This window comes from Sorex fumeus, unplaced genomic scaffold (genome assembly GCF_029834395.1).
Source record: "Sorex fumeus unplaced genomic scaffold, SorFum_2.1 ptg000003l, whole genome shotgun sequence".
Lineage (NCBI taxonomy): Eukaryota > Metazoa > Chordata > Mammalia > Eulipotyphla > Soricidae > Sorex > Sorex fumeus.
The window spans coordinates 55515766-55543688 of record NW_026606060.1 but is presented as its reverse complement, the minus strand read 5'-3'; the positions used below and the strand labels follow the sequence as shown (position 1 = coordinate 55543688).

General features: G+C 42.3%; 1 protein-coding gene across 2 annotated transcripts; it reads right to left on the bottom strand.

The window, feature by feature from the left end:
• Positions 1–1317: 1317 nt before the first annotated feature.
• Positions 1318–26961, bottom strand: LOC130025117 (C-type lectin domain family 2 member D11-like). Of its 2 annotated transcripts, XM_056116045.1 has the most exons (6): positions 26910–26961; positions 23454–23655; positions 18184–18309; positions 15587–15765; positions 14705–14811; positions 1318–2182 (listed from the first exon to the last, which is right to left on the bottom strand). In XM_056116045.1, exons 2-6 carry the CDS (start codon positions 23545–23547, stop codon positions 2047–2049), a joined length of 642 nt encoding a protein of 213 aa, XP_055972020.1. In that variant the 5' UTR covers positions 23548–23655; positions 26910–26961; the 3' UTR covers positions 1318–2046. The 2 variants fall into 2 exon arrangements, with proteins under 2 accessions (XP_055972020.1, XP_055972029.1); XM_056116054.1 differs by lacking the exon at positions 18184–18309.
• Positions 26962–27923: the final 962 nt, after the last annotated feature.

Sequence of the window (27923 nt, the reverse complement as noted above, 5' to 3'; positions counted from 1 at the left end):
AGTAAGACAATACACTCCAGGAAAGGGCAATTTCCCCCAAGCACCGCATCCTGAGTTATCCTTTACTCAAGTCTGCAGGGTGCTTTACTGAGACAATACATTTCAGGAACAGTAAATACACCTGAATCCTGTCACACTTGGTTTAGAAAGAAGTTATACCCTGTTCACTTTCCAAGTCCCCTCTCCCCCAGGTGCAAAGCAGCCAAGCAGTTTTACAGAAAGCAATGTTGCAAGTTAGCTGAAGCACGCAAAAATTTGATGCCCTAATATGAATTCTTTCACTTGTGGCAAGGGAGAAAGGACAAATCAATTGTTATCCTACAGTAAGGCAAAAATGTTAAAAAGCAGTAGGAGTAAATAAGGTTACTACTGATAATATTTAATTTTTTAATTTAATACATCTGTATGCTTGCCTGCCCCCCTCTGGGGTGCCCTGAGTGATAAACAGCCTGGCACAGGATCCGGCTGCACGATTATGGCTCAAGGCTCCTCCTACCTTTAAAGTATGTGTTCTACCTCTACTTTGATCCATTTCCCCTACTTCCCATACTAAGTTGCAGTTTATTCCAATACTCTCTCCATTCACTCCTATCTCTCCCCAGCCTCCCACAGCCCATTCTTACAGTCTCATTATATCCCCCAGCATGAGGGGTTGGTGTTGTATTGACCACTTCAAAGTGTTCAGAAGAGCTCCTTTAGTTGAATCATTAATCAGACATGTATTCCTTTCAAATACCCTCAGATGCAAGATTCAGGTCATTGGGGCTAGTATGTCTACATCCAAAAGTTCAAAGTTTAGGTAAATGTATAGCTGTAAGAGAAAGGGTTTCAAGGGCACATACTTGGCAGGATTTAGGCCCTCTCCCTCACCCCCCCCCCCCATTTGGCGATCACTAGTCCCTAGAGACATCTTATTATCTCTTTCTTACTTTAGACAACCTGGCAGGCTACCAAATGTAATCTGCCCACATGGCAGAGTCTGGCAAACTCCCGTGGCAACCCAGTATGCCAAATACCAGTAACAATAATGGGTCTCATTCTCTTAACCCTGTAAGAGCCTTGAATATGGCACTTTTTAAAATCTCAGGGCTAGAATGAAGGAGACGTTACTGGTGCCTGCTCAAGGCAATCGACGAACAACAGGATGATCGTGATCGTGATCGTGACATCTGTATGCACAAAAACTAAAAACTATGGTTTTATATTTAAAATATATAGACAATTATAATTTACATATTTATTTTTTATTTTTTATTTTTTGTACATACTTAGGAGGCAAGACACTTTGTACATTGCTATTTCGTCCTATTTGGGACTCATCAGTACAGTGTACCTGAACAATCTAAAATTCAAAGCATTACTGTTTATAAACCCAGAAGCATACAAACATGTCTGCTTGGATACCAATTGTCGAAAAGAGTTTCACCACTTCAATCTGTTGTAAAAGTGGAATTGTAAATCAAACATGATAGATGATTTATTTCTAATATTTTAATTATTTAGTTATATATTATTATAAGGGCTGCCCAGAACAGTTCTCGGGAAGTTTGGTAGACACTCCGAATTACTCTCAGCCCTGAAATTGGGTCTCACAACTTGATGTGGGGCTGAGCCAAGGGATCATCAGCTGTACTGAAGACCATCAGGGCTGAGCTGTGGGTGTCGGAGGGGGAGGGCATCACACTCAGGGCCTCAAGCATTCTAGGCATGTGCTCTACTGCTCCAAGTAGCTCTTCAGCCCAAGAATGGCGATACTTTGTATGTATTCTCAAAGTAAAAATGCTAAAGTGTAAAAATTATTTTGTAATCAAGGAGAATTCTTTAAAATGCAGAAAACAACAATGCTGCTTCAGTATCTCCTTACACGTGTATCAGACAACAAAAGAACTCTCAGTATATCAACATATTTTAAATTGCAAAATCACTTAGATTTTTCTCATGGGTTATTAAAAATATTTTGTCTAGTTTTAGCAAACAAGTTTAGGTCAACAATTTCAGAACAATATTCAGCAACTGTAGATAACAAGCACAATGCAGCTTTTCTTCTTAGGAGTTTGAAGCAATTTGACAAATGGAGACAATGGGCTTGCTGCAAATCCATTTTCTCTCTAAGTAAATCCTGCCACTGCTCTGGCCTTTGTCATTCAAGAAGGCGTATTCCCCAGTTCCACTGACATTAAATCTAAAACAAAACAAAACAAAACAAAATAATTACTCATGTGCTGAACATCTTGCATGTCATCTATAATTCCTCTACTCAACTTTTTTCAATAGAAATAAAAAGAAAATAAAAATCTGTCACTTATGTGACTTCTTAGTAATGAACACTATTTTTATATTTAGTTCATTTTAGAACTTCAAGACACGTGCTTGAACATCACCAACTGTAATCATTCATCGAATCCAAGTCTAGTTATATTGTTGATCTAGTCACTTTACGTATTTTGTCATAAGTTGTATCAGTGAAAATCATTCTCAGTCTTCTCATGAACTGCTTAATAAGTTTATGAAAAAAATACTTATTAACATTGTGATAAAGAGCTTCATTTTGATGAAAGTGATCAGACCTTTATATATGATGGCTTTCCAATGACCTCATTGAACTGTCCACAACACAGGGAACTACTGTTTCTATTGGTAAATCTCTCAGAGAGATTTCCACAGCTTCTCTTTGAAACATTATTCCTCTCTTTTGTGAATGAATGCAGCCACTGGAAAACGGATTATTTTAAATAATTAAGATTGTGGGGGTTTTTAATTTTTTTAATTTTATTGAATAACCGTGAGATAGTTACAAGCTTTCATATTTGGGTTACAATCACACAGTGATCAAACACCCATCCCTCCACCAGTGCATTCCCCACCACCAATATCCCTGGTATAACCCCCCTTTCCCACCCTCCCTCTGCCTCCATGGCAGACATGATTCCCTATAATCTCTACTTTGGGGCATTATGGTTTGCAATACACACCCTGAGAGGTTATCATGTTTGATCCTTTTTCTACTTTCTGCACACATCTCCCATCCTGACCGGTTCCTCAAGCCATCATTTTCTTAGTGATCCCTTCTCTATTCCAGCTGCCTTCTCCCCTTTGCTCACAAGGCAGGCTTCCAGCTATGGAGCAATCTATCTGTCCTGTGTATCTACTACCCATAGGTGTCAGCCTCATGTTATGTTGTTTTATACTCCATAAATGAGTACAGTTCTTCTATGTCTGTCCCTGTTTCTGACTCATTTCACTTAGCATGGTACTCACCATGTCTATCCATTTATAAGCAAAGCTTATGACCTCATCTCTCCTGACAGCTGCATAGTATTCCATTGTGTAGATGTACCAATGTTTCTTTAACCAATCATCTGTTCTAGGGCACTTGGGTTGTTTCCAGATTTTGGCTATTGTGAATAGTGCTGCAATGAACATATAGGTACAGTGTCATTTCTACTGTTCCTTTTTGCATCCTCGGAATATATTCCCAGGAGTGGTGTTGCAGGGTCATATGGAAGCTCAATTTCTAGTTTTTGAAGACGGTCCATATTGTTTTCCAGAAAGGCTGGACTAGTGGGTGTTCCCACCAACAGTGAAAGAGTGTCCCTTTTTCTCACATCTACGCCAGCACTGGTTGCTTTTGTTTTTTGAATGTGTGCCAGTCTCTGTGGTGTGAGATGATATCTCATTGTTGTTTTGATTTGCATTTCCCTGATGGCTAGCAATGAGGAGCATTTTTTCATGTGCCTTTTGGCCATTTGTAGTTCTTTTTTGAGAAAACTTCTGTTCATTTCTTCTCCCCATTTTTCGATGGAGTTGGAGGTTTTTTTCTTGTACAATTCTACTAGTGTCTTGTATATCCTGGATATTAATGCCTTACCAGATGGGTATTGGGTAAATATTCTTTCCCATTCTGTGGGCTTTTTCTGTATTTTGGCTGCTGTTTCTTTTGAAGTACAGAAGCTTCTTAGTTTGATGAAGTCCTATTGTTTATGTTTGCTTTCACTTGTATGGTCAATGCTGTTTCATCCTTAAAGATGCTTTTAGCTTCAATGTCATGGAGAGATCTGCCTACATTTTCCTCTATGTACCTTATGGATTCATGTCTGATATTGAGGTCTTTAATCCACTTTGATCTGACTTTTGTGCCTGGCGATAGCACAACGGGTAGGGCGTTCGCCTTACAAGCGGCCAACATGGCCGACCCGAGTTCGATTCCTCCGCCCCTCTCGGAGAGCCCGGCAAGCTACCGAGAGTATTCGATATGCCAGACACAGTAACAACAAAGTCTCCAATGGAGACGTTACTGGGCCCGCTCGAGCAAATCGACGATCAACGGGAGGGCCTTTACCTTTACCTTTACCTTTGTGCCTGGCATTAGACAGAGGTCAGAGTTCATTTTTTTTGCAGGTAGCTATCCAGTTTTCCCAGCACCACTTGTTGAAGAGGCTTCCCTTGTTCCACTTCACATTTCTTCCTTCTTTGTCAAAGATTAAGTGGTCATATATTTGAGGGTCTGTGACGGAATATTCAACTCTGTTCCATTGGTCTGCAGGTCTGTTTCTAGCCCAGTACCATGCTGTCTTAATTACTACTGCTTGGTAGTACAGTTTGAAGTTGGGAAGGGTGATGCCACTAATCTTTTTCCCAAGGAATGCTTTAGCTGTTCGTGGGGGTTTATTGTTCCGTATGAATTTCAGAACTGTTTTGTCTATTTCTTTCAAAAATGTCATGGGTATCCTGATAAGGGCCGCATTGAATTTGTATAGTGCTTCCGGCATTATTGCCATTTTGATAATGTTAATCCTCCCTATCCATGAGCAGGGGGTGTGTCTCCATTTCTTAGTGCCTCTTTTATTTCTTGAAGTAGTGTTTTGTAATTTTCCCTGTAGAGATCCTTCACCTCTTTGGTTAAGCTGATTCTGAGGTACTTGATTTTCTGAGGTACTATTGTGAACGAGATTTTTGTATTAATGTCTATTTCTTCTCTTTCGTTATTTGTATATAAAAAAGTCATGGATGTTTGGGTGTTGAATTTGTAGCCTGGCACTTTACTAAACCGACCTATTGTTTCTAAGAGGTTTTCTGTAAAGTCTTTAGGGTTTTCTATTTATAGTATTATATCGTCTAAAATAGTGAAAGGGGCTGGAGGGAGTGATGGCACAGGAGGTAGGGCATTTGCCTTGCACGCAGCCAATCCAGGTTCGATTCCTGGCATCCCATATGGTTCCCTGAGTACTGCCAGGAGTAATTCCTGAGTGCATGAGACAGAAGTAACCCCTGTTCATCGGCGGGTATGACCCAATAAGCAAAATAATAATAGGCAAAGGTAAAGGTAAAGGCCGTCCCGTTGATCGTCGATTTGCTCGAGCAGGCCCAGTAACGTCTCCATTGGAGACTTTGTTGTTACTGTGTTTGGCATATCAAATACTCTTGGTAGCTTGCCAGGCTCTCCAAGAGGGGCAGAGGAATCGAACTCGGGTCGGCCATGTTGGCCGCTTGTAAGGCGAACGCCCTAACGCTGTGCTATCGGGCTGGAGCGATAGCACAGCGGTAGGGCGTTTGCCTTGCATGCAGCCAACATGGCCGACCCGAGTTCGATTACTCCGCCCCTCTCAGAGAGTCCGGTAAGCTACCAAGAGTATCTCGCCCGCACGGCAGAGCCTGGCAAGCTCCCCGTGACGTATTTGATGTGCCAAACACAGTAACAACAAAGTCTCCAATGGAGACGTTACTGGGCCTGCTAGAGCAAATCGATGAAAATAATAATAATATTTAAAAAATAAAGTAAAATAAAGGCCCTCCCGTTGATCGTCGATTTGCTCTAGCGGGCCCAGTAACATCTCCATTGGAGACGTTGTTGTTACTGTGTCTGGCATATCGAATACGTCATGGGGAGCTTGCCAGGCCCTGCAGTGCAGGCTAGATACTCTCGGTGGCTTTCTGGGCTCTCCAAGAGGGGCGGAGGAATCGAACTCAGGTTGGCCATGTTGGCTGCGTGCAAGGCAAACGCCCTACCACTGTGCTATCGCTCCTTTACTTTTACTTTAAAAAATAAAAATAAAATAGTGATAGCTTGACCTCTTCCTTTCCTATCTGTATTCCATTGACACCTTTCTCTTGCCTAACTGGAATGTCTAGGACTTCCAGTATCATATTGAATAGGAGTGGCGAAAGTGGGCAAACTTGTCTTGTGCCCGATCTTAGAGGGAAGGCTTTTAGTTTTCCCCCATTGAGAATACTTGCCGTGGGCTTGTGGTAGATTGTAGGATAACACTCTTTTGTCCTTCCTCAGGTAATTTAGGTTTGTCAGGTCACACCCATCTAAGAACACTGAACTTGTATTGTAAACAATGTCCTTTCTGTGTGGACACAGGAAGACAGTTAATATTATGCTTTTTAACTTGGGAGTTGATTGACTCCGAATAATATTTACTCCTGGGCATCTGATTTCTTGACTCAGTTTCCCTTAGTTCCTAGCACCCCAAAAGCAGGGTCCCGACGAGGGACTTAATGGACCCAGGGCAAGCAGTGAGCTACCCTGGCATCGAAATGGGCCAGACCAAAGTGCCACGATACTCAACTATAAGTTGAGGGCATGATCATGGACAAATGCTGTCATGATCCAAAAGTAAGTCACGACGAGACTAGTACCCTGCTGGAGCTAGGAAGATTAACCTGGCCTGAGGACTGCGAAATGTATAGTGAGATGTTCTCAGGAAGAACCAAACTAAATTTATATCTCTTACTGTGCTCATACAGAATGACATTGCTAGAAATATTAGAAGTAGATTTATTACAACTATGTAAGTAGATTACTGAGGGAAGAAAACACCCTTGTTGGGATCCCACCCTTGGGTGGATCTCCTAGTAATCTGAAGTAATCTCTGTAGATAAGATTTCATCCTTGAGTTAATCTCCTGGAGGAGTGGTCTTACCTCTCTTTGTTGATTCGTCAGTATTCAACCCACCTTTATGTCACCGCCTTATGTGACTGCTATATAAACTAAGACGTAAGCTCGGAAAGGGAGTCAGAAGCGAGAGAGCTCGGGCTCCAGAGATTCAGAGTCAGAGCCAGAAGGAGAGAGGTTCCAAGATTGGGGCCCAGGAGAGAAGAGGGCAGAGAAAGACAGGAGTGAAGAGGATTGGAATAAACTACTATTGATATAGACTGGCCTGGCCCCTGTTTCTTCTTCCGTCTGCCCTTGGCCAACAGCCGTTCCTATCCAGGTCACACACAGCGGCTCAAGAGCACCGAACGCAGGCGGTGAGACAGTGCTGTCCAGTGAGCCCGTGAACACACAACCTTCGGTGTGATAAGATTTTACAGTAGATGGCTTTGATTATATTGAGGAAAGTTCCTTCAATGACTATTTTGCTGAGAGTTTTCATGATAAACAGGTGCTGGATCTTGTCAAATGCTTTCTCTGCATCTATTGACATGATCATATGGTTTTTATCTTTTCTTTTGTTGATATGATGGATAATGTTGATTAATTTCTGAATGTTAAACCATCCTTGCAACCCTGGGATGAATCCTATTTGGTCATGGTGTATGATCTTTTAGATGAGTCATTGGATTCTATTTGCTAATGGTTTGTTGAGGATCTTTGCTTCTGTGTTCATATGGGATATTGGCCTGTAATTCTCTTTCTTTGTGGTATCTCTGTCTGCTTTTGGTATCAGAGTGATATTTGCTTCATAGAAAATGTTCAGAAGTGTTTTTGATACTTCAATTTCGTGGAAAAGCTTAAAGAGGATTGGGAGCAAGTCCTCTTTAAAGATTTGGAAGAATTCACTAGTGAATCCATCTGGGCCAAGTCTTTTGTGCTTGGGAAGACTTCTTTCTTTCTTTCTTTCTTTCTTTCTTTCTTTCTTTCTTTCTTTCTTGAATCACCATGAGAACAGTTACAAAGCTTTCATGTTTGAGTCTCTGTCATACGATCATCAGACATCCATCCCTTCACCAGTGCACATTTTCCACCACCAAAAGCTGCGAACCAGGTGGATGCTGCTATCTATGCTGCTATCTCTGGCCCAGTGGCACCGCCAGCGACAGCAGAGAGGAATTCTCAGACTGGAGGAAGCCATGCATGCTCTGGGACTAGAGCCTGAGATTAAGTGAAGCCAGTTTGCAAGTGGTGGATCGGGGAGTAGCATGTGCACAGAGCTGGACGGAGATCTGGCCTGATTTGAACAAGGCTGTGGCCTGAACAAAATCACCTGTTCCAGCATCTCTGCCTTTTCCACTTGTAGCTTTCCCCCAAAGGTTACAAATTAAAAAATAAGTTTTCTAATTTATTTTGTTTTGTAGGAGTACTGCTATTTATTCAGCCACTGATTAGTTGATTGAATTGGGCATGAACTCCACCTTAATTTTTTTGATTTTTATATTTATTTATTGAATCACTGTGGGAAAAGTTACTAAGCTTTCAGGTTTAAGTCTTGGCCATACAATGATCAAACACCTTTCCCTTCACCAGTACTCATTTTTCACCACCAAGAATACCAGTATACCACCCCACCCCTCCAAATGCCTGTGAGGCAGATGATTTCTACTTAACTCTTCTCTACATTGATTATTCATTATTTCGACAAAAGATACACCATTATTGTTTAGAATTTCCCCCCAAACAATCAGAATTGCTGAAAAGGCATTGTGAAATATTTTTTTTTCTATAGCTGGTTATGAGAATCATATAATGTCATGCGACCACGATTTTGGATTTCTGCAAAGAGCCAGATAATTACAAGATTGGTTTCTGTGTGTCTGGTGTTATGGTCGTGCTGAAGAGCTGCTCGTGGGGGGTAACTCATGACCTTGGTAGGGAGTAAAGGAAGTGCCTGTACTGCCCCCTTTCCCAGGAGAGTGCAGTTTCCCCATCACCGTCGGCTCATACCTGGCTTTCAAGCTTCCGGGCTCTGGATTAAGTCCTTTTGCTTCTGGAGCCATGGCCATGCCAGAGAGTCGCTTGTGAGGGGCAACTCGTGACCTCGGTAGGGCATAAAGGACGTGCCGATACGGTCCTCCTTCCCATGAGACTGCAGTTGCCCCGTCACCGCCGGCTCATATCTGGCTTCCCAATAAGCTCTGAGCTGGCGGCCACCTTGTATGCAGTCCAGATGCATTTCTGCCAAAAGCTGCTGGGTTTCAAGATTTGTTTCTGAGTCTCTGGTATCATGGCTATTAATCAGCTTGATCAGGAGCCAGAGAGGCCATTTGTAGGTGGCGACTCGGGGACTGGTTGGGATGGGGAGAAAGAGTCGGCTCCACCCCCATGTGGTGAGGCCCCATGTGTCTCCTCACTGCAGGCTCAAACCTGACTGTCCAGTGGCCTCTGGAGGATGGAAGTCACCAGGCCACCAGGAGGAACAGGCGAAGGCACGAAACCTATTCCCACCTGGAGTGGCCCAGCGCCAGTAACCTACTGCAGGAACAGGATGCATTTCTGCTAAAAGCCTTTAGGTTCCGAGATTCGTTTCTGAAACTCTGGGATCATGGCCATTAAGCAGTTCAATCAGGAACCAGAGAGGCCATGCCTCCAATTATATAGCTAAGCTGGAGGTGGATTGTGGGTGTGTCTCCCACATACCTAACTTTTGGCCATTTACTTTCTTGGTAAATTTTGCCCCAAGTTTTTGGGGTCTTGCCAAAGACACAGCAGCAATTTTGGGGTATCTGAAAGTCTGACATTGCCATCAGGCTGCTGATGCACTCACCTCACAGGTACAGATTGACCTGATGGCGGCACCATACTTGGGAAGACTTTTTATTACCATTTAAATTTCCTTGATGGTGATAGGTCTGTTCAGGTATTCCAGGTCTTCTTGGTTTAGCCTTGGGAGGCTATAGGAATCTAGGAATTTATCTATTTCCTCGAGGTTTTCGTGTTCTGTGGCAAGAAGCTTCTCAAAGTACTCCCTTAGGATCCTTTGAATTTCTGTAGTTTCTGTTGTAATTTCATTTCTAATTCAGTTTATTAGGGTTTTCTCTCTCCCTTTCTTTGTGAGTCTTGCTAGAGGCTTATCAATCTTGTTTATTTTCTCAAAGAACCAGCACTTGGTTTCATTGATCTTTTGGATTGTTTTTTTTGGGGGGGGAGGGTTCCATCTCATTAATCTCTGCTCTGAGTTTTATTATTTCCTTCCTCCTGTTTGGAGTGGCCTCCTTTTGTTGGTCATTCTCCAAGCTCTTAAGCTGTGTGAGGTTAGGTTACTTATGTGGACTTGCTCATCCTTCCTGAAGAATGCTTGTAGAGACATAAACTTTCCTCCTAACAAAGCTTTTGCTGTGTCCCATAAATTTTGGGTAACTCGTGTCCTCATTTTCGTTCATTTCCAGGAATCTTTTGATTTCCTCTTTGATTTCCTTTCTAAGCCACTTGTTATCCAATAGTGAGCTATTTAATTTCCGGGTGTTTGATTTAGTTTTGTATTTGTGTGTGTGTGATTTACTTCTAATTTCAGTGCACTGTGGTCTGAGAAGATTGCTGATACAATCTCTACCTTCTTAATTTTATGGAGGTATGTGTTGTGGCTCAGCATGTGTTCTATCTTGGAGAATGTTCCATGCACACTTGAGAAGAATGTGTAAGCTTTTTGAGGATGAAGTGCCCTGTATATAACTACTAAGTCCCTTTATTCCATTTTTTCCCTCAGATGAAGTATGTCCTTGCTAAGCTTGAGTCTAGTTGATATATTAAGAGGTGATAAAGTGGTGTTGAAGTCTCCCACTAGTATTGTATTTCTATCAATGTCTTCTTTCAAGTCTATGAGTACTTGTTTTAAGTAATTTGCTGGTCCCCCATTAGGTGCATATACATTTAGTATTGTAAGTTCTTCCTGTTGTACAGATCCCTTGATCAATAAGAAATGGCCTTCATGGTCTCTTGTGACCTTCCTCAGTCTGAAATCCATGTGGCCTGATACTGGGATGCTACCCCAACGTTTTTATGGGAGTTGTTTGCCTGTATGATTGTTTTCCAGCCTTTGACTTTTAGTCTGTGCTTGCTCTAACTATTGAGAAGTGTTTTTTGCAGGCAGCAGAAAGTTGGGTTCAATTTTCTAATCCATCCTGCCACTCTGTGTCTTTTAATTGGTGCGTTTAGCCCATTGACATTGAGAGAGATTATTGTTATGGGGTTTTGTCCCATTTTTCTGTTGAAATTTGGTCTATTTGAGGGGCCTGTCTTGTCTTAAAGTAGCCCATTTAGTTGTTCCTGTAACCATGATTTTGAGTCTATGAAGTTCCTGAGTTGTTCTTTGTCTGTAAAACTGTGTGCTGTTCCTTCTTGTTATGAATGAGACTCTCGCTAGGTGAAGTATTTTTGGTGAGGCATTTATTTCATTGAGTTTTTTCACTATATCCCACCACTGTTTTCGGGCCATGAGTGTTTCATCAGACAAATCAGCTGTGATTCTGTAAGATGCTCCTTTATAGGAAATTTCTTTCTTTGATCTTGCTGCTTTTATAATTTTTTTTCTCTATCTAAGGTTTTGATCATTTTGATCAGGATATGTCTTGGAGTATTTTTATTCAAATTTCTTCTAGCCGGTACCCTTCAGGCCTCCTGAATGTGGACGCATGTTTTATTCAGCTCTGGAAACGTCATGGCAATGATGTCTTTGACAGTTTCTTCTTCATCAGGGTTTTCTTTCTGTTTCTCTGAGACTCCATAATTCTTTTTTTTTAAATTTATTTATTTATTTATTGAATCTGGAGGTGGCTGGTCCTGGGGGTCTTCGGCTGCCGAAGACCTCCAGGACCAGCCACCACCATGCTGAGACCACTCTCTGCACACATGAAGGTACTGGCAGAGGGACAAAGCCACGCGGGTTCCGGGGCCGAGACCTCCAAGCCTACTCGAATTGGAGTCGAGCATCTTCCACCCAGATCCTCCAAATTCCAGTAGGCAGGGGTCACACCCACCACCTGGACGCCTGGCGCCGTGTAATCCCATCAGCGGCCAAGACTCAGAGACTATAACATCCAGATCCCGGAACCGCGCGGCCGCATTTGCAGCCGCGCGACATCTTATCAGAACATCTTTTTATGACATCTTATTATCTCATTCCTACTTTGGACAAACTTGCAGGCTATCAAATGTAGCCTGCCCACAGGGCAGAGTCTGGCAAACTCCCCGTGGCATACCAAATATGCCAAATACCAGTAACAATGATGGGTCTCATTCTCCTAAAGAGCCTTGAATATAATCTCAGGGCTAGGATGAAAGAGACGTTACTGGGGCCTGCTCGAGGCAATCGACGAATTTATTGAATCACCATGGGAAAGGTTACAAAGCTTTCAGTTTTAGGTCTCAGTCATGCAAATATCAAGCACATTTCCCTTTACCAAAACTTATTTTTTACCATGAAGAACCCCAATAAAACCCCACCCCCCACCCCTCCCAGTCCCTCTGGGGCAGATGAATTCTAGTTGACACTCTATCTGCTTTGATTAGATTCATTGTTTCAATAAAAGATTCACCACTATTATTTAGAGTTTACCCCCCCCCCCCAAATCAGACATGCTGAAAAAGCATTGTGAAGTGATTTGCTTTCTACAGCTGGGTTCAAGAATTAAATGTTGGTTTTGGATTTCTGCTATTTTACTTATTGACCCTGGAAGTATTTCTACTGAAAGTCAGATAGTTAAGAAATTGGTTTCTGTGCTCTGGAGTCGTGGCCGTGCTGGAGAGCCGCTAGTGGGGGGCAACTGGTGACCTCGGTAGGGCGTGAAGGGCGGACCGAAACGCCCCCCTTCCCATGAGGTTTTAGTTGCCCTCACTCCCCCGGCTCATACCTGCTGTCCACAAGGCTCCCATGCGGCCGCCATCTTTCTTTCAAAGAGGAGAAGGCGACTGGGGCAACACCCTTTCCCCTCCGGACAGACCTGATGGCCTGGATTAACGCATAGTCCGTTCACTTTTCTGCTCCAAGCTGCCGGGTTCTGCATTAAGTCCTTGTGCTTCTGGGGCCATGGCCGTGCTGGAGAGCCGCTCGTGGGGGGCAACTGGTGACCTCGGTAGGGCATGAAGGACGGACCAGAACGCCCCCCTTCCCATGAGGTTTTAGTCACCCCCACTTCCCCGGCTCATACCTGCTGTCCACAAGGCTCCCATGCAGCTGCCATCCTTCTTTCCAGAGAAGAGAGGGCGAATGGGGCAACACCCTTTCTCCTCCGGCAGACTTGATGGCCTGGATTAACGCATGGTCCGTTCACTTTTCTGCTCCAAGCTTCCGGGTTCTGCATTAAGTCCTTGTGCTTCTGGGGCCGTGGCCGTGCTGGAGAGCCGCTCAGGGGGGGCAACTGGTGACCTCGGTAGGGCGTGAAGGACGGACCGGAATGCCCCCCTTCCCATGAGGTTTTAGTTGCCCCCACACCCCCAGCTCATACTTGCTGTCCACAAGGCTCCCATGTGGCCGCCATCTTTCTTTCCAGAGGAAGGAGGGTGGAAGGGACCAACACCCTTTCCCCTCCGGGCAGACATGATGGCCTGAATTAACGCATAGCCCGTTCACTTTTCTGCTCCAAGCTGCTGGGTTATGCATTAAGTCCTTGTGTTTCTGGGGCTGTGGCCGTGCTCCAAACTTAACTATGATTTTCAGAGAGAAACGTTGGGTGGTTTGCTTCCCATGGATCACTTCGTATATAGAGAGATGTCGCGCGGCCGCTCACGCGGCCGCGCGGTTTTGAGGAAAAGTCCTAGTTCCCGCATACTCGAGCTGTGGTTGTAGAGGCTCCTGGTCACCGGGGTTCCATCTGGGGGAGGCGGATGCGGTACCTACCCCATCTGGGGCTTCCCGATGATCTCGGCTCTTTTTGGAACCTGTTTTTTTTTTTTTCCTTCGGGATCTGTGGATCCCGCCCTCCATGTTGCCCTTCTCTTCGGCTGAATCGAGACTCCATAATTCTTATGTTACTCCTCTTGGCTTCATCAGGATCTTCTCTTGCCATCTGGTTCTGGGATTTGGAGTCTCTTTCCCATTTTCTGCTCTTTTCTGGAGAGTCTCTGGACTTCAACTTCAAGCTCACTGATTCTGTTTTAAGCAGCTGTTACTCTGCTGCTGAGGCCTCCCACTGAGTTTTTCAATTCACCTATCAGGTTTTTCAGGTCCGACATTTCCGTTTGTAATTTTGTTTGCATTTTCCTCATTTCTACCTTCAAATTCTCTTGTCTTCTATTGGCATTGCTTTCTATTGTTTCTTTTAGCTCCCTAAGCATCCTCTGTAGCTCCCTTCTAAATTCTTTGTCAAAGAGGTTGTATAGCACTTTATTACTGTTGGGGTCTTCTGGGCTAGCGTCTTCAATAAGTAAGCTTGCTGGGCTCCTGTGTTGCTTTGAAAATGGATTTTTAAAGGTTTTATGGGGATCACCTCATCAGCGACTTTCTAGGGCTTGAGAACACTCCTCCCATTCCTTTCCTAGTGTATACCAGCAGTTCTTTCTGCCTTCTAAATCAAAATTTCATCAGAAAAACATCTGAATCATGGTATTAAAGTACAAGAACATATATATATATATGTCATCATCATATTAACTATTTCAACTGAAATAAAAATAAATTACGTTTTCAAGGAACTGGCTAGTAAATGGAAAGGCATAGAAACAATTTCTATCTCTTGCACAGTGCCGTAGGTTTTCTATATTAAAGTTATTTTCTTATAAACACCGTAAGTCATTAAAGCAAAAGGAAAATAAGTGGCAATACATACACAATGTTGTCTTCAGCAGAATTTGTCCATTTCCAAGAGTGACTTGGTGATTCTCTGCTAAGGCCTATCCAATGGTCATCAGGGCCGTTGTATCTTCTCAGAAATTTCTATTATAAACATAAAAAGTGAAAACATGCATCTTTCTTGCTTATCACTCCCGAGTCTATGTTTCTTACAGTCTTCTATTAGGGATGACAGCAAAGTATAAGTGAAAAAGTTATTCTTTACTGCATTTCTCAGCTTGAGTCATTATTCTATATCTCTGCTCCGAAACCTCTTTCTTTAAATGAATCATATCTCCCAGTGTGACTGGCAAAGTCTCACTTTATGCCTATGTTTTAGTATATTGTGAACACTGTCACTCCTACAATTTGAATGAAAAATTATGTGAATACAGCAACTCTCTGCACACAGATAACAGTTCATCTAAGTTTCTAGGTCGACTATGAGGATTACATAGGAAAACGAATCTGACATGTCTCAATGGGTTCTAGACATAGAATTCAACATACATCAGAAGCTTGTCTGTGCCCCCTATGCTTCCAGACTGATTTGAGGACATCTTTATCTTTCAGCCTTAGCCTAGTACAGCACCCAACCCCCTGTGGGGGAGTTCCTTATTCAACAGAAAATATGCTCCCTAAATATTTCTTCTTTTAAAAATATGGACCAGATCCTGGGGCACTGGGAAAAATAGGAAGGGGCCACTCCCTGCAAAGCACACTCCCAGTGTGCACGGACAGCACTAGGGCAAGCAGAGTGACAAGTGGGCCCTGAGATGCTGGGTATGTGATGCTGGCGACTGAACTCATGACCCTACATGTGACAGGCACGTGCTCTCACACTTGTACTGTCTCCCTGAGGCCTCAGAACAATTCTTACCAGTTCGTCTTCGGTGTCAATCTGAACAAGATTAGCTTCCAATGAGTCACAGAAAGTTTGGCTGAAGGTCCAGTTTCCTGCTTCTTCAGAAAAATAAAAGCACTTGTTTCCAAATCCAATCCACATTGGTGGGCAGGCGGAATGCACATGCACTTTTGAGATTGTTTTTTCCTTTCTTCCTAAAATTTGGATAATCACAATAAAATACATTAAATATATTTCCTCATTCTTTTAATATATTTTCCCACTTACTATCCTAAGGTCATTGCTAAAACTATAGACTAAGTACAATAATCAACAATCCCCCAGTAGCAAGTACCTATGCATCTCATTTTACAAGAAGTACATGGGCATTAATGGCTTAGAGAAAATAAATTTATAAAGCATCAAGTCCATGGTACTTTTTATAGATGATTCTAATTTCTGCAAAAAGCAAGTACAAGATATTCCTAGTATATCATATGGGTTCTCCTATATTTTCCTTAATATAAGCTCCTCTTCCTCTTGACATCCTTTATATCCTGGATTTTACTATGGTCCATACTCAGTAGATATATAATCTTTCTGTGGACAAAATATAGCAACCCAAATATTAAATACTTGTAACAAAAATACAATATAGGACTTTATACATTTTTATAAATTTGTTTTTTGTTTACTTTTTAAAAAATAAGACATTTTTGGCACTTCTTAAATATTCTGAAATAACCAATATTTTGCAGTAAGGTGTAGGAAGTATCAGATATTATTATTTGTCTAATTTTTTAAAATCTCCTTTAGTTACTAAGATTCCATTGTTCTTTAAGTCATAGTGGAAGAAAAAACATAGTATCAAAATACTGAAAACTAATGATGATTTTAATTTCCTCACATTTAAATAAAACAATCTGTTACATTTTTCTCAATCCTTATACCTAGGGATTTCAGATTAGAGAGCAGAGAGTACGTGTGTTGAGGTCAGTATCACTGTTTCCTTTAAAAAATAATAAGGGGGCCCTGGAGCAATAGTATAGTGGGTTGGGTGCTCACCTTTCATACACAGATCAGGTTTACATCTCTGAAACTTCATTGGGTCCACAAGCCCAACTAAGAGGTACCCATGTGCAAAGAGCCAGGAGTAAGCCTTAGCCACAACCAGGTGTGAATACCCCCCAAAACAAAACATACCCCCTTAAATTATTAGGGAGAACCACATGATACTTTAAAATTATGCTGAATAGTACACATTGAATTGGCAATGTTACATATTACACAAAACTCAAGTAGAAATATAAAATGAAGGACATTTTGTGTTTGTGTTATCTAAAAAGAGCAGTGGTAGGTATCAAGAGAATTCAGATTCTAGTAGATAATTAAAATTTACATTTACAATGTTCTTTAAACAATTTAATCTTCAGTAAAAATTGTTAGTTGTTATTAGATTTCAGAAATGCTTCAAGATGGGCTCAGTACATGCCTTGTCTATATGAGACCCTGACATGAATCTCAGCATGCATCTCCCTTCCCTTGCTCCTCACCCAGGCCAAAAAAAAAAAAAGTCTCCGTCACATTGTTGGAAAAGGCCTTGATAAACAGACAATATTAAAATCGGAATAGATGAAATAATTATTTATGAATTCTGGTCATTCATTTATTTCTGACCAATTCTACATACAAAGAAATATTTGTTAAAACATATAGTTCTGATGTTTGAACATTGTCTGTACAAGAAACAGATACAAGTATAAAACCCCTGATAAGACTTTCTCTTATCAACAATGATAACTAATTTCTTGCCATGGCTCAGCAGTAAATCCTTAGAGTTACATAGGAGTCTCTTTTTGCAAATGTTCATATGCAATCTGTTATAAAATATTGTGGATCCAACATTCAAAGTATCTAGAACCTGACCACTCTAACACACCTACACTGCACTCAGCAGATCTAAGCTATCAACATCTCTCACCCAAATTTCTACGAGATCACCCGAGTAGGTCTCCTTGATTCTCCTCTTCTCTTCTAACAGTCATTTCTTAGTAGCAAAGTAAAAATTATCATTCTCCAATGCAAACCTCTGAGCCATAACATTCCTCTTTATAACCCTCCTTTTCCTGATCTTTCCTTCTCTACTCAAAGTATAACCCAAAGTCTTTAAGTGGCTCCCAAAGCTATTGTCTCCTGGACCCATCCCATGATTCTTCCTTTGTATTACCTTGTTCTAGCCCCTGCAATCTCCTTGCTCTTATTCAAAGCATGAGGGATATTCCTTCTTTGGATTTTGCTCTATTGTTTTCTGTGCCTGAAGAGTTTTTCCCCACATATCAGCATGCTACCTTCATCTCTTTCAAAAGTTTGCAGAAAGAGAGAGATTCTCACTAAAGATTATGTGTAACTTCTATGTGCATTGCAGGTTGTTTCCCTACCCCTACCTTAATTTATTAGGACAGTTACATCTTTATTCTGGAATATAAATTGGAAGAAGGCATTTTTATGTTTAATTCACCAATAAACCCCAGACACTTTGCACAGTGCCTGGAATAAAATAGGACTCAAGGGAATATTTATGACCATATTAATTTATGGAGGATGTTACAGAGTTTTCAAAACAAGTAACTTACCTGTCAAAGTAACAGAAAGTATAACTATATATATAACCATGATCAAAATACTGAAGATGCAGAAAGCATGTCTGTGAAGAGTTTCAGAACTTCGAGTTGTTCTATATTTTTCTTGTTTATGTGTACCTTTAAAGTAAAATATCATCATCTCATTTTTCTGAAAGCCTTATGAGGAAAACAAGTTTATCACAAAAATCTACTTACAACATCAGCTTCAGCACACTTTCCCTATTGCCAATCCCTTTGACAAAGGGTTATGACCCATAAGCTCTTATCATGGCTCAAAGAAGGTCTAAAATAAAAGAAATAGAATCTCCAGCCATAGGAAATCCTACAGCTATAGGCAAAAGAGTTCAGGAAGGTGAAAAGAAACAGCCAAAGGTAGAAAGGTCAGATGTGAGGATCAGCAGTGAGGCATATGCCTCCTCTGTGTCAGGTCAGGGATTAGCTCCCCACAGTCTCAAAAAACATCCAGATGGCCAACAGGTGCATCAGTATGCTTCCTGACACTCATTAACAGGAAGATTTCAATCAAAAGCCAAAAGCAGGTGTCACCTCACATGATTTAGAGCTACTGTCTGAAGAATTAGCACAGTTTTGATAAAGATCTGGTCAAAAATTGTATCTAGACTATATTAAGAACCTTGAAAACTCAAAATAAGAAAAAAACACAGGTTGAAGGTGGGTTTTGAATCACCCAGTTTGCATATCTTAAATAAAATTGAAGAAGATACATAGGTGACAAATTAGCACATAAGAATATGCTCAAGATAGCATGAATTAAAGAAATGCTAATTAAAATCTGATTTACCTCTGTGCCTATTGTGAGTGTAAAGTAAAACAAAATAACAGAACCAGTGTAGAATTGAAATTCTCATACACTGATGTTGGAAATATAAGACAGTATGGCCACTTTATAAAGGTAGCTTTGCAGATTGGTGCAGTAAATACAAACTTAGCATGGTATCATATTTGGATATCTAAAATATGTTTGATATTTATACAGGAGAAAGCTTAACTTTACTCAAAAACATGTGTAGAAATATAACACCTTTATTCTTTTGCACTAAATCTGGCAACAGTCTAAATTCTGGTGGGGGTGTGGGTATGGTGCCACGAACAGGTCAATCTGTACCTGTGAGGCAAGTGCATCAGCAGCCTGATGGCACCATCAGGCCTTCAGATATCCCAAAATTGCTGCTGTGCCTTTGGCAAGACCCCAAAAACTTGGGGCAAAGTTTACCCCAAGAAAGTAAATGGCCAAAAGTTAGGTAAGTGGGAGACACACCTACAAACCACCTCCGGCTCAGCTATATAATTGGAGGCATGGCCTCGCTGGTTCCTGATCAAACTGCTTAACAGCCATGATCTCGGAGGCTCAGAAAAGAATCTCAGAACCCAAAAGCTTTTGGCAGAAATGTGTCCTGTTCCTTCAGTAGGTTACTGGGGCTGGGCCACTCCAGGTGGGAATAGGTTTCGTGTCTTGGCCTGTTCCCCTGGGTGGTCTGGTGACTGTCATCCTCCAGAGGCCACAAGACAGTCAGGTTTGGGCCTGCAGTGACGAGACACATGGGGCCTCACCAGATGGGGGTGGAACCGGCCCTTTCCTCCCCATCCCAGCGAGTCGCCACCTACAAATGGCCTCTCTGGCTCCTGATCAAGCTAATTAATGGCCACAATCCCAAAGACTCAGAAATAAATCTCGAAACCCAGCAGCTTTTGGCAGAAATGCATCTGGACTGCATACACGGCCATACAAGGCTCCATGGCTCCAGAGACTTAATCCAGAGTCCGACAGCTTGCAGCAGAAAAGTGAATGGACCATGCGTTAAATGGACCATACGGCACCATGCCTCCCCGGGAGGGAAAGGGTGTTGCTCCCTTCTGCCTTTCTCCCCCCGGCAGCAAGGTGACTGCCGCCTCAGAGCTTATTGGAAAGCCAGGTATGAGCCGGCTGTGAACGGGCTACTGCAGTCTCATGGGAAGGGCGTCAGTACCAGCTCATCCTTCACGCCCTACCAAGGTCACGAGTTGCCCCCCCCCCCCCCCTCCACGAGTGGCTCTCCGGCACAGATATGGCTCCAGAGGCAAAAGGACTTAGTCCAGAGCCTGCAGCTTGCGGCAGAAAAGTAAATGGACCATGCATTAAACTACGGTGCCATGCCTCCCCAGGAGGGAAAGTGTGTTGCTCCCTTCCGCCTTTTTCCTCCCTGGCAGCAAGGTGGCTGCCTCCTCAGAGCTTATTGGAAAGCCAGGTATGAGCCTGTGGTGACGGGGCAACTGCAGTCTCAAGGGAAGAGGGTCGGTACCGGCTCATCCTTCACGCCCTACTGAGGTCACAGGTTGCCCCCCACCCCCCCCCCAAGCGTCTCTCCAGCACGACCATGGCTCCAGATGCAAAAGGACTTAATCCAGAGCCCAGCAGCTTGCGGCAGAAAAGTGAATGGACCATGCGTTAAACTATGGTCATGCCTCCCCGGGAGGGAAAGGGTGTTGCTCCCTTCTGCCTTTTTTCCCCACCAGCAGCAAGGTGGCTGCTGCCTCAGAGCTTATTGGAAAGTCAGATATGAGCCGGCGGGGATGTGGCAACTGCAATGTCATGGGAAGGGGGATGGTACCAACTCGTCCTTCACGCCCTTCCGAGGTCCTGAGTTGCCCTCCACGAGCGGCTCTCTGGCACAGCCATAACACCAGATGCACAGAAACCAATCTCTAAATTATCTGGCTCTTTGCAGAAATCCAAAATTGCGTGGCCATAATAGTGGCTGCACAACATTATATGATTCTCATAACCAGCAATAGAAAACAAAGTATTTCACGGAAATGCCTTTTCAGCAATTCTGATTGTTGGGGGAGAAATTCTAAACAATAATGGTACATCTTTTGTCAAAATGATGAATGTAATCAATGTAGAGAAGAGTTAAGTAGAAATCATCTGCCTCACAGGCATTGGGTGGGGTGGGAGGGGGGTATATTGGGGTTAATAAATAAAACTATGAAAAAAAAGTAAGGTGGAGTCCATGCCCAATGCAATCAGCTGATCAGTGGCTGAATAAATAGCAGTACTCCTACATAAAAAGTGAATAAATAAATTAATTAATTAATAAATAAATTCTGGTGGGAAAAAAGAAAATGCACCAAGCAAAAGGAAAAATGAACTCATGGTCACAAGTGTTAATTCCTTATTTGACTTTGGCCTGACCAAGGTCAACAATCAGCTTTCTATCTTCCACACAGACCCCTAAACTCTGGGTTATCCCCATGTTTTAAAAAGTAGTAAAGCACTGGATACTGGGCATATCTGCCTTTAATAGCTTATTTTGATAATCAGCAAATAGCAGTGTGCTGCTGGACAAACACCCATAGAACACCGTCCCCCAGACTCTCTTCCCCTCATGACTACAAGTCACTATACTGAAATTAAAATCACACTTAAGATAAAGTTCCTGCTCACTTTCCTTCAACTACTGCATTTCATATGGATCTCCCAGTATCACAGAAGTATTGACCAAAGTTCTAGTCAGAGAAGAAGAAATGTAGGATAGATGGTCTAAAACCATTCTCAGTGACATTTTAGGACATCTCTTAAGACAAAAATTTCATCTCTCATTCTTTCTGGTCCTGCATTAAAAAAAAAAAGGCCCGAAAATTTAAAGTATTCCATGATTTTTTATTGTGACAAGGGTAAGAACTAAATATCCCTTCAATACCCCCCAAAATTTATTTGCCCCTCTTATTAGTCTTCCAAAACCTCTCTCTTTTTTTATGTAAGAGTACTAATATTTATTCGTCCACCTTTCTTTTCTCTTTTATTTCCCCAAATCTACTGTCCTCCCTAGCATCCAGCTCCATTCCTCTCATTTCTCTTCTAACACCTGGACTGTTCTCTCCCAAACTTCTTCAAAGTCGTATGCCACCTATATTGCACTATGACACCATAACCACTGAATTTCTAGTTGGGAATATGGCATCAGTCACTACCACTCAAAAGAACAAAGAAATGAACAAGATGTTTTTATAATATAAATGCTAGATTCATAATCCAAAAACAGTTCAAAATTTGCTTTTTTTCATGTGAAACATTCTTACTGGTCAGTTTAGTTTAACAAGTATGACATCCTGATTGATCAAATAGCTTTAGTTAGTGAAACCTAATCTTAGTTCATAAATATTAGCATTTTTATTAAGTTTTTTTCAATATAAACTTTATTTTACGGGAATAAAATGGCATATTGTCCCAAAGAAAAAATAAAATTCAGAGAGAGGAGAGAAAGAAAAAAGAAAGAAATGTGTTTTTTAACAGTAGAATTTCAGTAAAAGATACCCTTCTTTTAGACTGAAAAATGAGCACACAACATTAAGTTCTTCATCTTTCAAGTCAAATTTGTTCTAAACCTAACCATGTAAGGGGAATATAGCTCAATAGTAGACTGTGTACCTCATATGTTTGAGGTTCTCAATTTGGTAGCTGGTACCACAAAAAAAAGTGGAAAAAATTTAAATGCTAAATTATTTGGTAATGGCTAGGTTCAGCGTATCATTCTTAATTTCAAAATACCAACCCTCTACTTCCACTATCTATTAATAAATTAGAAAAGATTTAGATCCCCCATGGAACCAGTCTTGACTAGCAGATATATTAATTCACAGAGCACAGCAGTTAGGGAGTTTACCTTGCAAGCAGCCGACCGGGGTTTGATTCCTCCATCCCTCTTGGACAGCCCTGCAAGCTACCGAGAGTATCCTGCCTGCATGGCAGAGCCTGGCAAGCTCCCCATGGTGTATTCAATATGTCAAAAACAGTAACAACAAGTCTCACAATGGAGACGTTACTGGTGCCCACTCCAGCAAAGCGATGAACAAAGGGAGGACAATGCTACAGTGCTACATTATCAAATATATGGTATTCAAGTTTGCTGTCCTCTAGGATGCAAAAGACCTGGTCATCTTTGTAATGTGACTTCCCAGTACGCAAGTTCCCAGATGTCTGGGGAAAGAGGATTTACAATATAAAGGCAAAGAACTTGCTTCCCTTGTCAGATTGCAATGGAATTTACTGTATTTCCCCCTGCCCCGGTAATATCTAGGTGAACATAGGCAGTACTACAAATACTGATGCAGAAATACACACCTGTCCTCTTCCCCATGCTCTCAAACCCACAGCTTCCTGAAGCTAACACTTCTAAAAGGCAGTTTCTTGAAGCAGGAAATCACCCTGTCAGCCCCACCCCCACCCCATGCTTTTGCTCTTTGCAACAACTTTACATTACCACATTGTTCCATTCTGCTGATACACAAGCAGTTAAGATATTCCAGACAGTCACTATGTTCCTGCACTTCTTCAGGTGAGTCTTCCACATCCATTATCTCCTCTTTGTTGACAGAAGCTGGATTATGCTAGGCAGGAACTTGAATGAAGGTGCTGAATATCAGGTTCTTTGTCTAACTAGGCTGTAACCCTGGTACAGGCATCTGCTTTAAAGAAAAAGAACAGACTTACTAAAATGAGATTTAGAGGCTAAAATTCCAACAATCCTAAAGAAAATGGACTAAATCTGGGAAGAACAGGGTAACCTACTGAGGGCTGCAGCAAGTTCTTCATAAACAGGGAGAGAAACTGGGAGTAGTGCAGCAGCCTGTTTGGTGGTCCTTTCACTACCTACTTCTCAGGCATTCTCTCTCTCTCTCTCTCTCTCTCTCTCTCTCTCTCTCTCTCTCTCAGTTTTTTGGCAATATTCAGGGGCTACTCCTGGCTCTTCATTAAGGAATGAATTAGTCTTGGTGGTGCTCAGGGATCCCAAATGGGATGCCAGGGATTGAACCAGGTCAGCTGCCTGCAAGGTAAATTCCCAACCCACTGTATTATCAGCCGGGCCCTAAAACAGTATATTTTCATTTTAACTGGAATACTCTTCCTGGAAATTAGAATAATGTTAGATCGTTAATACTTTGAAAGCCTTTCCTGAATTTTCAGACCCAGGAAAAAAAGGATGATAGTACCAAATTAAGCAGGTAGTCTGGAACCAAAATAGAGCTGATGAACATTTATAGTTTAAAATGTAAAGTGCTTTTAACCTTAAAAAGACCAGCTTCACAGTTTACTGTCCCCTGTCAGAGTGGAATAGAGACAATATTTACTTTCCTACCCAAATCAACTAAACACACACACACACACACACACACACACACACACACACACTGAAAAATATGTTAAAAAATCCTTTTCAAGATCTTGGGCATTATGCAGTACAGGGGGCATTGATTCTTTGTGAGCAGGTGTGGAGCATGAAAGGGCTCTATTCACTGTCCCTCCAGTTTTGTATACATCTTAAAAGGAAGAAGCCAAAGCAATTCTAAGAGCTGTAAAGTTTTAGCTCAGAGACAAAGCAGACACTCCTGAGAACAGCCTCCTGGAAAGTTTCCAATACAGACCTTCTCCAATTTTCCATGTCACTAGGTAGCTGGAGTTGAAAGTGACAGAGACATTATGGGCTTCAGGAGAAACTGCAATACAACCTTAAAGAATGAAGACTACACAGATAAAGTCATCCCCTTCTAATGAGAAAGGAAGTCTCAGTTTAACCTTGTCAGTTGCTGTTAGCAGTCTCATTTTTAACTGCCCCAAACTACATTTTTTGCTTCCCGCAAGTTCCTGTCCTTTTTCTGATGAATAGGGAGTTAACAATTGTAAAACATAAAATAATGCCCCAGAGCTTAGGCTGATTTGAGGGTAAGATGATGGGCAATACCCAAGGCAAAGGCCAGGTAATGAACTTCTGGATCCTTGCATTCTCTCTAGCATTCTTGTCAAGGAATTGTTAAGGAATGCAGAGAGCCCAATTTATACTAAAAGGGCCTTCCCAATCAACCCTTATCTTTAACTTTCCTGCATACTCTGTAACAGAGACAACTCCCTACAAAAAGTTCCACAGCTAACTTAGTCCTATCCTAAGATCTCCCCCCCCCCCCCCATGGGGAGTTACTTTTCCACTCTCTTCCACTTTCCAATAAACTTTTCTACTTTCTAATTCTGAGTGAGAATTTTATTGCTCTGTATTTCATTCTTGAAATGTTGAAGAACCTGGGAACAATGAACCAGCACAAACTGCTATCCCCTCTCCTGCAGTATTTGGGAGCTCTATGATAACATACATAGCACAAGAGGAGTAGGTGTTGCAGACTGAGTCTCTTCTTACCTGCATCTTTGCTTTCAGACTCTTAGTTCTAAAGTCTTATCAGAAAAAAAACAAGCATCCACCTCCCATTTAGAAGGTGGCAATCTTCTCTGGGCAGTTCTTTTTTTAAAAAAATTTTTATTGAGCCACTGTGAGATACAGTTATAAAGCTTTGATGTTTGAGATTCATCTACACAATGATCAACCATCCGATCACCCATTCTCTACCAGTGCAAACTTTCCACCACCAATGTCCCCATTATTCCCCCATCCGCCCCCCCCCCACACACACACACTTCCATCCCAGTCCTTACCCAGCTTCTATAGCAGACAATTGCTCAGACATTCTCTCTCTATATTAGGGCATTATATTTTGCTCAAATTTTCTCATAACCATACAAGCCTGCCTTCCATGGGCAGACGCTAGATAATTTATTTTCCATGTCTCATTTTGCATATTGTAGGATAACACTGGGTTTTTCCTTTCAGGTTTGCAGCAGGAAACTTAGTTCACCTTAAAGCAATGTCCTTTCTGTATGGACACAAGAATACAATTTATATTATGTTTTGTAACTTGGGAGTTGATTGACTCCAAATAATCTTTACTCCTGGGTATCTGCTCTCTCAACTCAGTTGCCCTTAGTTCCTAGCACCCCAAAAACAGAGTCTCGACAAGAGACTGAATTGACCCAGGGCAAGTTGTGAGCTACCCTGGCATCGAAATGGGCCAGGCCAAAGTGTACAATACTCAACTGTAAGTTGAGCACATGATCATGGATAAATTCTGCCATGACCCAGAAGTAACAACGAGATTAGGACACTGCTAGGGTTAGGAAGACTAACCTGGTCTGAGATCTGTGGTCTGGAATATATAGTGAGATGTCCTCAGGAAGAACCAAAGTTTAAGTTGATACATCTCTTACTATGCCCATACAGAATGACATTGTTAGAAATATTAGAAGTAGATTTACTACAACTATGCAAGTGGATTACTAGTTGAGGAAAGAAGGAAGCGACACACCCTGGATGGGATCCTATCCTGAAGTGGATCTCCAAGTAATCTGGAGTAATCTCCTTAGATCAGATTTTGTCCTTGACTTAATCTCCTCGAGGAGCCGTCCTACCCCTAATGTTGATTTCTTAATGTCCAACACACCTTTGTATCACCACCCTATGTGATTGCTATATAAACTAAAACTATGAGATCGGAGGCAGAAGAGAATCGAAGAATCCAGAGAGAGAAACAGAAGGGCTCCAGAGATCGGAAGAGACCAGAGGAGAGAATACAGAGACAGAGTCAGAAATAGAGAAATAGACTGAAGAGAGCACAGGGGCACACACAGATGCAGAGCACAAAGTTGGAGACGGCCCGATCTAGTCCATACACAGCGGCTGGAAAGCACCAATGCAGAGGGCGAGAGAGCCCTCCGGAGAGCCCATAAGTGGCCGTGCACTTCTGAGATTCTAAACTACAAATGAAATGGCTCAGTACCAGAGATATCTTTGTAGGGAGCTATTCCCATGCAGTTTAGAGAATTAATTAGTACTCACATGATACTCTCGTTATGGTGCTGTGGCGCTCATTGCTGTGTGTAAGATGGCGCCGGAGACAGTTGAGGGCGTGACTTCCGGCATCGGGGTGTGCTGGGAGCCCCTGACGAAACTTCCCAGTTCCGGTGACGCCTTGTGGTACCAAGAATTATCCTCACACAAACATACCAGAGACTTGTTTGTAGAAGTTAATGATTGCCGGGATTCCATCTGGAGAAGGTAGCGAAACTGTATCTGCTTTGGGTAGTCCGGTGAAATTGACTCGGTATGGGACCAGAGAAATCTCTGGCACTGTTGTGCCCACCAGGTGCCAGTCAGGACTCTTCGCTTCTGTGTGCAGCCTCTTGGCAGTTCTTAAGGCAGAAAAAAGGTCTAGCTGGCTTCTTTTCACTGTGATCCCCACTTTCTCCTAGAAAGCTGGAACGTCACAGTTAAAGGATCCGGCTTCTTTTTCTTTTCTAGCAGTACCAAGGGGCTGCTTCTCTGCTGTTTTTTCCTCATCTCAGAGGCTTAAGAGGTGCTTGTAATCTTCAAGCATAAGAAACTTAACTTGAAGTGGCCCCACCTACAAATGGCCCCACCCTGTTTGCAGACAGCCCTTAAGACAGGATACTGAGATATCTTTTATTTTTTTTTTTTCTTTTTGGGTCACACCCAGCAATGCATAGGGGTTACTCCTGGCTCTGCACTCAGGAGTTACTCCTGGCGGTGCTCAGGGGACCCTATGGGATGCTGGGAATCGAACCCGAGTTGGCCTCGTGCAAGGCAAAGCCCAACCCGCTGTGCTATCTCTCCAGCCCCGATATCTTTTAAAAGATGCCCTTTCTTCTCCTACACCTCTTCTCCTTCTCCTCCTACATTGCAGTCTCCAATGACTTTCTTTCACATAGAACCTGGGTAGGCTTTTGTTTCCAAGGAAGACAGACGAAAATCCAGTTCTCCTGGGCCTGTCTCAGCTTGGCCTGCATTGACCCTATAGACTCCTTGAGCCATGAGCAGGTCAGCCAGTACCCA